We start from the raw sequence: 13976 nt of genomic DNA on the forward strand, positions 1-13976 counted from the left end.
TTCGCTCCCATGCGCAGAGGACGACGTGGACCTGGAGGCACTGGTGAACGACATGGACGCGTCCCTGGAGAGCCTGTGCGCAGCCTCGGAGACGGCGCCCCTCCTGCACAACGGCCAGCACAGCCGCGGCCCGGCCCCCGGAGCCAGGGTCCTGCAGCCACAGGCGGCCCCGAGGCAGAGGGTGCAGCGGTCCCAGCCCGTGCGAATCCTCGCCGTCAGGTGGGCCCCGCCTCCCCTCAGGGACCAGAGGGTGGGTGGTGGGGTCACTGTGCCACCCAGCCTCCCCTTGGGGGTCAAAGGGTGGGTGGTAGGGCCACGGTGCCGGGCTTTGCTTGGCAGACCCCTTATTTCCCTCTGTCCAGCAGGACCACTGGGGGTTGGACCTGGTACCCAGTTCAGTTCAGATCAGTTTTTTTTTTTTTTTTATTAGTTGGAGGCTAATTACTTCACAACATTTCAGTGGGTTTTGTCATACATTGACATGAATCAGCCATAGATTTACACGTATTCCCCATCCTGATCCCCCCTCCCACCTCCCTCTCCACCCGATTCCTCTGGGTCTTCCCAGTGCACCAGGCCCGAGCACTTGTCTCATGCATCCCACCTGGGCTGGTGATCTGTTTCACCATAGATAGTATACATGCTGTTCTCTCGAAACATCCACCCTCACCTTCTCCCACAGAGTTCTGCTCTGTGCCAGGTCGGTGGTGTGTGCAAAAACACCGTCCAAGAACATTACTATGTTACTTGCTCAGTCGTACCCCACTCTTTGCCACCCCATGGACTATAACCCGTCAGGCTCCTCTGTCCATGGGATTCTCCAGGTAAGAATACTGGAACAGGTTGCCATCTCCTTCTCCAGGGCATCTTCCCCATCCAGGAATCGAACGCAGGTCTGCATTGCAGGCAGATTCTTTACCGACTGAGTCACCAGGAAAGCCCAAAATGAATGAACTGCCAAGCAGCCCCTGGAGGGCCCTCAGACCTCACTGCCCAGCACAGGGCCTGGGGGCAGAAGCCTGCAGCCTCGAGCCTGGTCACATTTCCCAGGGGCTGACGTGGAGAGGCTCAGCCTTCATGGAGAGGACTCTGGGGAGTGGAGGAGGGCTCCTTGGAGGAGGCTGTTTTCCTGAAAGGTTTCACTTTCATCTCAGGCTCAAAGGATTTGTTAACAAAATAAGCCACTTGTTATATACATAAATAATCTTATGTATTTATTAAAGAATTATCTAGCTTACTTTCAATACACTAACATTGAAAGAGAAGAGAGAGCAGAGGATAGATCACCCAGTCAGGTTCTGACCAACATCCGGACTCAAACAGCCCCTGGGAAGTCCCGTGCAACAGCACCTCTGGAGTCACAACTGGGAAAGGGTCCCAGGCAGCACGTCTGCTCCCTGGGTGAGACTTCAAAGATTGAAGCTTGGGGTCCCACTTATAATCCTAGGACGGACTCAAACTGGTATCATAGTCAATCTGGGAGCAAATTGCAGCTCTGCTTTCATGTCAATGCTGTTTGTTTTGTCTTGTAAAACTTGGAATGCTGCTAAGCCTGGGGCTTGGCTGGCCAGGCCCCACCCAGGGGCTCAGCAATCTCAAGATTCCTCCCCCATCTTATCTAAGGTGCTGCAAGTCTTGCACTCACAGCAGGCAGGCACTCAGGGTCACTCCCAGTCAGGGCAGTGTCCAGGCAGGTTAGAAGCAAGGCCAGAGGCCTGCTCTGATTTGTCTCTGAAGCCTAAACAAGACTATTCATTTAATTTCCCTAACGGAGGCAGACTCTGAACTGGGTGTTGAAGGGGAAGTAGGAACTGGGGGATGGAAGTAGAGACTTCCTGAGCAAGAGAGATGATCCCTGGTGTCTAAAGTGGCCGGCCCCTCCTTTTTTGTGACTGAGTGATATTCTATCACGTGTGTACTCCATGTTTTCTCTATCTACTCCTCCATCACTGACACCAGGGACAGGGTGCCCAGTAAATAGGACCCACAGAGAAGGGCAGTTACCACGTGATTCCACTTCCACGAGAAGTGGAAGCGTCCGGAACAAGGACACAGGTAGTGGAGAGGGCTGCCGGAGGCTGGGGTGGAGACGGGAGGTGCCGGTGGGAGGCCCAGAGGGGCAGTCTGACCCGGTGGACGAGGCCCGCAGACGTGCTGTGCAGAGCCACCTGGGGTAGCAGCGAGGGGTTCGGGTCTTGCGTGATGTGTCCGTGTTACACACATGCACACAAGGTGATGATAATAAGCACATGAAGAGGGTGGGCGTGAACGTCCGGTGGTGGTAGCCAGACCACGGGGACCGTTCTTCTCTCTAAACTTATCTAGTTGTACACATTGAATACATGCAGCTTTGAGCATCCATCAGACCTCAGGGGTGGATTAGAAAATTGATCCCAACAGGTGGGGTGAGATCCGGAGCCTGCAGGAGCCGCTCCCAGGGCAGAGGTGGGAAAGGTGAGCTCGGCTGGACTTGGGTTTTGGCAGGTCACTGCAGCAGCCTCGGTTCATGGGGGGGATTCGGAAGCCGTTTCAGGACCAGCCCGGAGTGGTGGTATCCTGACCAGGGGTGGTGGAGCAGGTGGAAGCTCCTGGGTGCCAGCTCCGGATTTGGAGGGGGTGGGGGCAGAGTGGCGGGGCACTTCAGCTGTTTCTGCCTGGGAGGGGGAACGTCGGGGCCAGCGGCTGTGAGGTGGGGGTGATGGAAGACCTTCCGGGCGGAGACCTCTGTGAAAGCCAGCAAAGACACTCTCTGTGACCCCACCCAGGCCCCTGCCGGCTCTGGTGGGTTTTCAGGGGGGAGCAGGTGCGGAGCTGACACCTGCCGCCTCTCAGGGCCTCTAGGGGAAGGTGTGCACTGTGCTGTGTCTTAGGCACCTGTCGGCTGGAGCCCCTTCTGGGTCTCCTTTCCTTTCCTTTTGGGGAGGGAGCTTTCCCTCTGCTCCCGGAAACTTCTGTGAGCCTTCTTTCCAGCCCAACTTCCTAAGTCTGCTGCAGCCAGGTGACTCTTTGGCCCAGGGCGGCCAGGTCTGTCTCGAGGAGGGGAACAGAGTAAATACAGAGCTGTCTGCAGCTGTCCGCGGCAGCCTGGGCAACCTGGGGTCGCCTTCTCCCCTCTCGGCTTCCTGCCCTTTGTCACATCCGTCCTTCCAGCGGATGGGCCACTCTGCCCCCTCCACCAGCACCCTCGTGTTCTGAGCTGGTGAACTCAGTCACCAGTCACCAGGGGGAGGCATTCTTTTCTCCTCTGAGCTTCTCTGGGTCTGGAGGGTGTCGGCAGCCCACGTGTGGCAGCCTCGGGGAGGCCCAGCAGGATGGAACAGCAACCGTGGTGACGGTGCCTGAGGCCGGCCCGGGCCGAGGGCGGCGGCGGTACAGGAAGGCCTGCTTTCCTGCCAGCTAGCTGCCTGGGACCCTCGCCTGGGACCCCGGCCGTGCCTGGCCCTCTGCCCGGGGGCTGCAGGTTCTAAGTCCCACGGGACGGATGCATGCCCATTGCTGGAGAGTGGACGCTGGCTCCAGGCCAGCCTTTTCTCAGTGATAGCGGTCCTGTTGTTTCTAACCGTCAGGTGCCTTGTTAAGGACAAGTTGACCAGTATAGGATGCCCAGAGACTCATTGTGTGAACGGGTCTGTGAGGACTCCCTGGGTTCACTAGCACCTCCCGTGTGGGCTGAGCCCCTCCTGTGTAGAAGCAGCTCATGGAACGGTCACTGCAGCCGCACCAAGGGGGCGGTGCGGCGGCTTCTCATTCCCAGGTGAGGAAGCTGAGGCCCGCGCCTGGTGAGTGGGGGCCCTGGACACAGAGCCAGGTGAGGGCCTGAGGAGAAGCCCGCCAGCTCCTGGATTTGGAGGGGTGGGGGACAGAGCGTCGGGGGCACCTCCGCTCCGTCTCTGCCTGGGGAGGGGAGAGGTCGGGGGCATGGTGGTGAGGTGGGGGTGACGGGACTGTCACACTGCTGAGAGGGCTCAGGGGAGACAGATGCTGAGCGGAAGCTGAAGCCAGTGCAGGGGTAAAGGCTGGAGGAGGAGGAGGGACTGCAGTGAGGGGCAGGGCCAGGGGCGTGTTCTCCAGGGACAGGTGGACAGGCGCGGCCCCACCCTTCCTCCCGTCCCCGACCTCGCCCCCTGCATCCCAGCTCCACTGATACAGCTAATCACAGAGGGATGGATCCCGGGGCCACAGGCCTCGTGAGTGGAATTCTTCTCAGTTAGGTCTAATGCCACTTGGTTTTTTGCTTTGAGTGATGCTTGTGAACTACTGTAAAGGAAACACGGGACTTTAAAAAAAATAGTTTATTAAGGTAAAATGCACGTTGCATAGACTGAATCACCACCTAGCACATGTTCGGTGGCAGGCAGGGCACCCCCAAGACTGCAGCACCCCCACCCCAGTCTAATTCCTGAGAATCTCCCTCCAAGACCCTCCATCCCACTGAGCCTGGCTCATGCCTCCCCCACCCACCCCCCACAGCCCTTGGCAACCACCATCTGCCTTCCATGCTGTGGACTGATCTGTCCTGGATATTTTTTACAAATAGAATTGTAAAATACGTGGCCTTCTATGTTTGACCTCATTCAATTAGCATCATTTTCCTAATAAAGATTTTATTTGCAAGAGTAGTTTTGGATTCCTAGCAAAGGTTGAGAGGCACATGCAGAGACTTCCCGTATATTCCCCGTCTTCCCTCCCAGCACACACCCAACTCCCCAGCGTGTATCCACACCGTGCAGTTCCTTTGCTGCACCGGTAACCATCAGCTCCGTCCATCACCCAGAGCCCCTGCTTCCACCAGCGCCAGCTCGTGGTGATGTGGAGTCTATGCTTTGTGGACAAATGTGTGATGAAATGGGTCCAGTTTTAGAGTATTGTATGGAGTCATTTCACCACCCTGAAAAGCAAAACTTTTAAAAATGCTTCAACAACCTCCTCAAGAGAGAAGCTTTGTGAACAACTAGGATGTCAGAAAGCCAGCCTCTTGTGCAGTTATTCAAAACAAAGTCAGACATTCACTGGTGAATCACTGGTTCGGAAACTGGGGGCTGGGAGGTCCTGAAGGTGACCTTGGCCGCCCGCCCCTCCCGCACTCTTGCTCTGTGGATGCCCTGCCACCGTGAGGCTGCTACAGAGGGGTGGGGTCTGTTAACAGTTAGCTAAGCTCCCTGGCACGTGGCCCCGTGATCATAGGAAGGGTTTTCATCTAGTCCGTCTATCTGCTGAACTTTTTCAGCTTGCAAATCTGAAACCCTGTCCCCATTAGAGACTGACTCCCCGTCCCCCTGTCCCCAGCCGCCACCCTCCACTCCCTTTCTGAGTGTGCGCGTTTCAGGTGGTTCGTTGCAGTGCGGGCCTGCAGGGTCAGTCTTTTGCACCGGGCTTACTCAGCAGGGTGTCCCCACGGGCCGCCTGTGTCAGAAGCCCCTTCCCGTGGCGGCTGTGTGACACCCCACTGCATACGGATGCCACGTCTCGTCATCCGCCCGCCGTGACGCCCACCTGTGGATGGTGGCGAGCTGTGCAGGGTGTGGTGTGGGTTCAGGTGGCCCAGACACCCGTCTGAGTCCCCCCGCCGTGGGTTTCTGTGCAGACCCCCTGATGTGGGCTGCAAGGTCCCAAGCGCGGCAGCTTCTGATGGGTGTCATCTCTCCCCGCAGGCGCCTGCAGGAGGAAGACCCCCACTTGAGGACCTCGTCGCTGCCAGCCATCCCCAACCCTTTCCCCGAGCTCTGTGGCCCCGGGAGCCCCCCTGCGCTCACACCTGGCTCCTTACCTCCTGGCCCGGCTGCCGCGAAGCAGGTGAGCCCAGCCTTAGATGGAGTGCCAGGCTGCTCCTGGGTGGAGAGAGGACGCACAAGCTGGCCCGTGGCTTAGGGAGGAAGGGAGGGACACTGTGGGATCTTCACTCCCCGTTCTGCTCCTGGTGCTCCCACACTTGTCGCCTGGCGAGCCTTTTTAATCTGTCAGCCAAGATGCTTCTTTGGTCTGGGAGGTTTTTAGAAACAACATTTAGGACATTTTAGATGTTTATATGTTACACAAAGAGTCCCGTAAAAATGATAAAAAGAATACTAATCATTTGGTGTGGAAAGATGAACTTCATTCTCTGAAAAAAACATCACCACTGTCGTCTTCATTTGGATAAATGAGGCGTTAAACCTGGGCTCTTCCAGGTACCTGGGCCAGAGGGTAGTTGAAGAGTCTGTAACATTCCTGACTTTGAGTAGGATCTGCTCAGGGCCGGGGGATTTCTACTTGACCCAGAAGGTGACAGCCACCTTTTAGACCAGCAGTTTCTGCCGTAAAGTAAGACTGGGAGGTGCCTATTTTATAGACATCACCCCAAGGGCGGACACAGGCTGAGCCTCAGTAAGTCAGGGTCAGATCACCGGTCACCACCTGTCAGAGGGCTGGGCCGGGCAGCCCCGCCCCTCCCGGTTGGCAGGGCCTGGGCCGGTGTGGCCGGCGGGCTTGGGGGGGAGACCAGCGACGCTCTCCCATGGGGTATGCAGTGTGTGTGCTCGGTCATGTCCACCTCGGTGTGCGTCCATGGACTGCAGCCCACCAGGCACCTCTGCCCATGGGATTTGCCAGTCAAGAGTACTGGAGCCGGTCGCCACTTCCTCCTCTCGGGGTTCTTCCTGACCCAGGGATCGAAGCTAGATCTCTCGTGCCCCCTGCATTGGCAGGCGGCTTCTTTACCACTGAGCCACCCGGGAAGCCCTGTGATACTCTACTGTGGGGTATAATAATAATAACAACAACAATGATAACAGCAAAGGTGACGGCAACACCCAGCGTTCACTGAGGAAGGTCTCTGTACCAAGTACTGTTCTCAGTGGTTTATATATTTATCTACAATAAATACTTTTACTCCTCAGAACAAACCTAAGAATTAGGTGGAAATGGCAGCTGTGTACTGCATCTGGGAAACTGAGGCCAAGCTGTGAGGGGTGGGGGTGGGGGGACCCCAGAGTGGGTGGTGGAGCTGAGATGGCCCAGAGTGGGTGGGGGAGCTGAGGTGGCCCAGAGTGGGTGGGGGTGCTGGGGGCAGTGGGGTGGGGCAGGTGGAGGGCCCCAGTGTGCATGGGGGGGCTGGGGGGCCCTCTGTGGATGGGGAGCTGAGATGGCCCAGAGTGGGTGGGGGAGCTGGGGGCAGTGGGGTGGGGCAGGTGGAGGGCCCCAGTGTGCATGGGGGGGCTGGGGGGCCCACTGTGGATGGGGGGCTGAGATGGCCCAGAGTGGGTGGGGGTGCTGGGGGCAGTGTGGTAGGGCAGGTGGAGGGCCCCAGTGTGCATGGGGGGGCTGGGGGGCCCACTGTGGATGGGGGGCTGAGATGGCCCAGAGTGGGTGGGGGTGCTGGGGGCAGTGGGGTAGGGCAGGTGGAGGGCCCCAGTGTGCATGGGGGGGCTGGGGGGCCCACTGTGGATGAGGAGCTGAGATGGCCCAGAGTGGGTGGGGGTGCTGGGGGCAGTGGGGTGGGGCAGGTGGAGGGCCCCAGTGTGCATGGGGGCGCTGGGGGGCCCACTGTGGATGGGGAGCTGCGGTGGCCCAGAGTCGGTGGGGGGCTGGGGGGAGTGGATGGGGGGCTGGGGGGCCCTTTGTGGATGGTAGAGCTGAGATGGCCCAGGGTGGGTGGGGGGCTGGGGGGCGGGTGGGGGGCTGGAGGGCCCCCAGTGTACGTGGTGGAGCTGGGCAGGACTTGACCCCAGGATCTGGCGCCTCTGATTTTAGCCGCTACACTGGGTGCCCCTGGGCCCTCTCTGTTTCCTGCTTTGCATATTCAGAACCTTCTTTGCCTTTCCCGCTGGAGCCGCTCTCCTCTGCCTTGTCCTCAGGCATCATGCACCACACGTCCTCTTCCTCTGCAAACCTATCCCCAGGCCACATGGGCTCTGCACTCCGGAGGGAGGCGTTTCTCCCGGGGCTCTGCCGAGCTCTGCTGCCTGCTGGCCTCGCGCCTCGTGAGCCCCCCGCGCCCGAGGTCAGCGCCCCCTCCGCGGCCGTGCTGGCTGGGCTGCAGCCCTCGTCACATGCCCGCAGTCTGTCGGGGACATCTGTCTCCCAGGTGACCTTCTGCTTCACATCAGGGTCTAGACAGGCTGTCTGTGGACTGGGCATGGAGGCTGTTTACAACATTACCCATCCTAAAATAAGACCGTGAAAGTATTCCCTGGCTCTCCCAGTGGCTGGCAAGGAAACAGGCCTCCACCCCGTGGGCTGTCCAACTCTGTAAGCAGAACCAGGACACCCAGGGGCTTTGCCTGCTGTTTTTCTTGGGATCGGAGCTACTTCCCCCACGAGCACTTGGCATCAGTGCCTCCATTTCTGTTCCCGAGATAGCACCCCGCTTTGGGCCCAGCAAGCAGGAAGGATGCACCACACTTAGCCCTACTTGTAGAGACTTGGTGTCCTTCCTTGCTGGCCAGCTGGCTCAAAGGGGTCTCTTTGCCACAGTGAGTCCTGACTTTTGATCTCCTGAAGCATGTGTTTTGTTGGAACCACTGGTGTTGATGCCTCACAGTCTCAAGCCACCTGCCTCAGCTCAGTGTCAGGCTGTAACGGGAGTGGGGGCCCTCCCTTGTCACCTAGCTGAGGGCAAGAGAAACCTGCTGTCCCCTCTCTTCCTGCCGAGTCGGGGGAAATGGGGATCAGCAGCCAGCTGGAGCTCTGAAGTGGTTTGAAACTGGACGCAGCGCACTGGATTCAGGAGACTCACCTGACGCCACTCCATTCACTGGAAGAAGGAGTCAAGAGGGAAAGAGGAAGCCGTCTGGAAGGAGCAGGGTGCAGGGGCATTGGGTGCCTCTTTCTGGTCACTAGACAGAGGGGGTGGAAGGAGTGATATATTTGAGCAGCCACTTGAAACGAGAACCTTCCAGCCCAAGTCATTTGTGGCCAGAGGACCTGGAACATGGTACCGGCCCCAGGTGGCGGGACCAGAGTGGGGGAGAGGAGTGGGGAAGGGGTCCGGGGCCCACAGGACGGCCTGCCAGCCCCACGTGCAGGCCTGTGTTTGCCCTTGTGGGGACTGGGCAGCCATGGAGTCCCAGCAGCCCTGCCCCTCTGGGCTGTGTGGGTGCAGCGCTTCCCGTCGGCCCCAGAGACAGACCCAGCCCTTGTCTGTTAGGATGGCGGGTGCCATTTCAAAGAAGCACTTCCTGAAAATGCGCAACTGCAAGTGTGCCGAGTCAAGATGAGTGTGGACCATGGAGGGGACCCGTGGAGTGGCAGAGGCTGAATTAGATCCTCTGAGGGTCACTGGTGTGTCTGTAGTGGGATCGCTGGAAAGCGCGAGAATCACTTCCCTCCTGTCTGAGACAGATAAGCAGAGGCGGCCAGTCAACCAAGTGATGTTGACAGGTGGTCCCATGTAGGCCCTGCAATCCCACCGGGAAGGCCGGGCTTTTCAGCATCTGTTTCAGGGGGGTTGCTGCACGTTTAATTGTCACAGCACCTCTCCACACCGCAAGGGGCAGGCTGTCTGCATAGCGTGTAACCCCAGCCCACCAGCTGCAGTAGCATGGCCAGATACGGTGGTAGGATGTGAACTTGGCTTATTTGGATGAGTCTCTCACTCCTGGTGTCCCCTCTGCCCCTTGCAGGGCCTGGCACTGCAACCTCTGGGCTTGAAGGAGACCCCGACGGTCGGGCCTCCTTCGAGGGCCGAAGGAGCCTCCCGCAAAATCTCAACCACTAGTGTTTCTCTGGACTATAAATACCTTTTTAAATATTAATTCTTTCAACTTGAGATCGTTTATGACAGCATTGAACATCTCTTGGTATCTGTAGCTGTCAGAAGTATTGGAACAGTGGACACTTAAATTATCTGTGTCTTTCGGGGGAAAGGCCCATACTTTTACCGAACATCTCAGTGTGTGCCTTGCCCACTGTGGGCGTTTGTGATCAGGTCTTGCTGCATGACGAGGGGCCAGGCTGGAGCAGAGCAAACAGCTGCCGGGGTCTGCACATAGGCTCAGAAAGGGTGGCCTGTTTTGCTGGATTGAGAAGTGAGTTCCCTTGGCAAACGAATCTGCTAATTCTTGCTGTTGCTGTGACTTGCAGTTTCTTTAGGGAAGAAAGGTAAAGAATCAGAAGATGAACTTTTGGCCTGATTACCCTCTCTGATGGCTCTGTCATAAATGCATGTGATTAAACACCCTCACAGTTCATCCCATGCAGAAACTGCCACGTGCATGGAGCGTGAACACCTGTGCTTTCATAAAAGCCCATGGACATTCACAGAGGGAACTTTGGTTCCATTCTGTGGTCTTTAAATGTGTCTTGTTTGCAGTTTAGAGTGTTTTATGAAGTCACAGGTTGAAAAGTATCCATCAGACTTTTCGGTCTTGGCTGAAGGGGTTCCATGCTTTGGCGAAGTCTCTTCCACCTGCTGGGGCAGGACCGGGTCCGTGCCTTTCCGTGATCATGCAGGACTCTCAGCAGAGCCTTCCATGCTCACGTCCCCTGGCTGCCTGTGGCCTTTCTTGTCTCTGCGTCTCTCCTGGCCACCCTGCCCACGCCTTGGCCTGGCGGGCCCCCCTTCCTGTGCAGCCTGGTGCCTGCCTGGAGTCTGCCCTTCTCTTCCCCGCCTTAGCTGTTTCATCCCTCTCCTTGGGCTCTCATTTCCTTCTCTTAACAAGCATGAAGGAAAAGCAATGTGAGTAATAAAAAATTTTTTTTATAAAATTACGAGAATCACTGGAGGAAACCAAGTGAAGGCGTTTTGAGTGTCTCCAGAGAGAGTTCAGTAAACATCCGCCCACACCCCTCCTGTGACTGCTGCGCAGCCAAGTCTCTGCACTTCTAGGAAGAAAGAAGACAGATGTGAGCTCGTTGGGAAAGAGTCTAAGTGGACAGCCTCCGCTGGTAGATTTTATTTTAGAACCGAACACTAATGATGAGTGTGGTTTATTTTCCCTTGCCCCAGAACAGCTTCCTCATTGTAATCCCACATGGAGTTGCTTGGGAATCAAAGCAGCAGTGTCTCAGCGCCCTGATTCTAGAACGCTGGATCCTCAGGGTTCATTTGTATCAGGAAACGCCGCACAGGTCCAGGTGGCAGCATCCTGTGCGACAGCTCCACGGGAAGGGCAGGTGGAGACAGCTGCCCTGTGCTGAGGACATCATCCCCTCCAGACGGCGGCGGTGCTGTCCCGACCGGACCTCGGTGTCAGGACCACTGGCTGCGTGCAGACCATGGTCAGTGACGGTGGCAGACGGCAGCATCTCCACTCCAGCCCCTGTATTTTATTTGGTTCTAGACAAAGCAGATCTAATTGTATATATGTTTATTTGTTTAGATTTCCCTTGTGGCTCAGATGGTAAAGAATCTGCCTGTGATGCAGGAGACCCACCCAGGTCTGATCCCTGAGTCAGGAAGATCCCTTGGAGGATGGAATGGCAATCCACTCCAGTATTCTTGCCTAGAGAATTCCGCAGACAGAGGAGCCTGGTGGGCTACAGCCCATGGGCTCACACAGAGTCACACACGACTGAGCAGCTACACTGCCACTTTCACTTTACATTTACTGTTCCACAAGCGTTCTGCGTGTCTCTTCCGTGATCCCTGCAGAAAGCGCTTTTAATAGCTGAAAGTTGTTAAGGAGGGTGTTTGGGGGCTGCACTCAGACCCTGGGCAAGGGCTGGATATTTGCGTGGTTTCCAGTTAGTTGGCTGTGCTGTGGGTGATGCTTCCCTGAGTGATGTGATGTAGCCTTTGTCACGTTTTGATTCTTCCCCAGAAGCCAGGTTTCTAGCCCAAGTCTGTGGTGTTCTGTGGCTCCAGCCGCGTATTGCTGCGTGTTTGCGAGGGCCTCTGTTACGGTCAGGAAGTTTCCTGATTTCTTCACCCTGGCTCCTCGTGTTCTGTCTGCTTGCACATGATGTCTTTGGAGGCCTGGGTGATCTCCCTGCCCAGGTGGGCAGCTGCTGGCCGCAGGGACTGTAGGGCCAGGACTGTGGTGGGGACACAGAAGGAGCCAGCTGGTCCCACCTGCCCTGTCCTTCTGGTTGAACACACTTTGTTCTCTGCCCTGTCTCTTGGGTCTTCAGACTCCACGGCTGCCCTAGCGAGGCTCTGGCTGTTCTGAGGCTCTTTCTAGGCCTGTAGCGGTGTGTGGCCTTGCAGCGCCCACGGAGCTGAGGTGGAGGAGGAGATTCTGGTCCATTGGATGTAAGGAACGTTCCATGTGTGGTGCTGTGGGGGACCACGGCATGGATGCAGGCGTGGAAAGCAGAGTCCAGTGGTCACATCCTGACTCGGGGGCCCAGGCTCAGGCTGCCCATCTCCTGCAGGTCCGCAGCCCAGCCCCGCTCAAACCTCCCCCACGTGGTCTCCAGTCTGGAAAGATGACCAGGAGGGAGCGCCCTGGTGACAGTGACCAATAGGGCCTTGAGAATGCGTCCCCACATGGCACCCCTGGAAGCCGACTGCTGCCTGCCCTCATCTGGGACGGGTCCACCCGGGACATCCAGCCTGCACTGCCGCTTCCGTCTCAGGGACCGACTCCCCAGGGTGATTTGGGAGGCTTCCTCACACCTGGCCACCGCCACAGCCCTGCCCTCAGGAGCCCAGGAACTGCTGAGAGAGACAAGTGCTGGCCACTGCTCAGGGCCCAGAGTCACCAGCGGGTGGACATGCAGGAAAGGCAGCAGCCAGCAAAGCAGCCGGGACTGGAGGACAAGGAAACGGTAGCTGGGTTGGAGGCAGAGAATGTTCCAGAAAGAGGGAAGGAAGGCGATCAGGAGGGACACAGGGTGGGGTTGGGGGGCCTGGAGATCTGGCAGGGATCCATCTCTGCAGAGCGAACTGTACCGAGTGTCTCGAGAGATGCGAGGCAGATTTTTTCTTTAACTGAAGTATAACTGATCACGATGTTGTGTCACCATCCGCTGAGCAGCAGAGTGGTTCAGTTATGCACGTGTACGTACATTCTTCTGCATCTTCTTTCCCATGATGGTGCATCACAGGCAGTGGGGTATAGTTCCTGGACCAGACAGCAGGACCTTGGGATTAGCAGACCTTGTTGTTCATCCATGTTATCTACATTGGGTTGGCCAGAAGGTTTGTTCAGATTTTTTTACAGAAAACCCCAAATGACCGTTTTGACCAACCCAGTACCAGTTTGCATCTGCTAACCCCAGCCCCACTCCATCCTGGCCCCCATCCCCTTCCCCTCGGAAGAGTCTGCATGTTGCATTTTTATGCCCAGGATGGCAGATGTGGGGACAGCCAGGTAGGACGAGGACACAGCAGGAGCTGTGGTCGGGGGACTGGGTGGATTTGCGCATATGACTTCTCGCCTTTCTGTAGCTTTCTTGTCTCTATAACTTGCAGCTCTGCTTCACTCCTTTAAAAACATGTCCAACCCTGTCCTTGGGTGTTAGCGCCTAAATTCCATTCTCTACTCAGCAGGCAGGGCCGCACAGCAGATGCTTGATGGATGCAGGGGTCCTGTCGTGGAGACCCAAGAGCTACTTGAAGGGCAAAAGCAAGGGGGTAACTCGGGGCCATGGAGAGGCTGGCAGGTGCCACCTTCCCAACCAAGGGTTCCCGGGTGCTATCACGAGGAGTGGCCAGGGGGGCATCCTGAGAAGGACAGAGTCCACTTCTGTGCGGCCAGTCTCGAACCAGGACCCAGGACCTTCCAGCAAACGTCAGGCTCCTCAACGGTGTTGAGGTCACAGAAGGCCCCAGGAAACGAGAGCTTGGGTACAAGCAAATCTGAGGAGACGTCCAGCTGATGGAGGCCAAGGAGACACCGGGCAGCTGAAGGGGGCCAGTGGGCCCAGAGGGGATCCTAAATTCAAATACTGCCTTTCGGAGACGTCCCCGGTGGTCCAGCAGCTAAGACTGTGCTCACGATGCAGGGGGCCCAGTTTCGATCCCTGGTCAGAGAACTGGATGCCGTGTGCTGCAGCTGAGCGTTCACACACCACAGCTGAAAGAGTCTGCATGCCACAACGAGACCGAAGACTTC

At 57.2% G+C, this 13976-nt stretch overlaps 1 protein-coding gene across 10 annotated transcripts in view; it reads left to right on the top strand.

The window, feature by feature from the left end:
* GRB10 (growth factor receptor bound protein 10) overlaps positions 1-13976 on the top strand; it is a 217528-nt gene that overhangs the window by 143858 nt on the left and 59694 nt on the right. For all 10 annotated transcript variants that reach the window (XM_043872860.1, XM_043872867.1, XM_043872858.1 and 7 more), the window contains 2 exons: positions 18-219; positions 5652-5793. In XM_043872860.1, the coding sequence (XP_043728795.1) occupies positions 18-219; positions 5652-5793 (344 nt within the window). The remainder of the gene's footprint in view (positions 1-17; positions 220-5651; positions 5794-13976) is intronic.

Source organism: Cervus elaphus, chromosome 18, assembly GCF_910594005.1.
Source record: "Cervus elaphus chromosome 18, mCerEla1.1, whole genome shotgun sequence".
Classification (NCBI taxonomy): domain Eukaryota; kingdom Metazoa; phylum Chordata; class Mammalia; order Artiodactyla; family Cervidae; genus Cervus; species Cervus elaphus.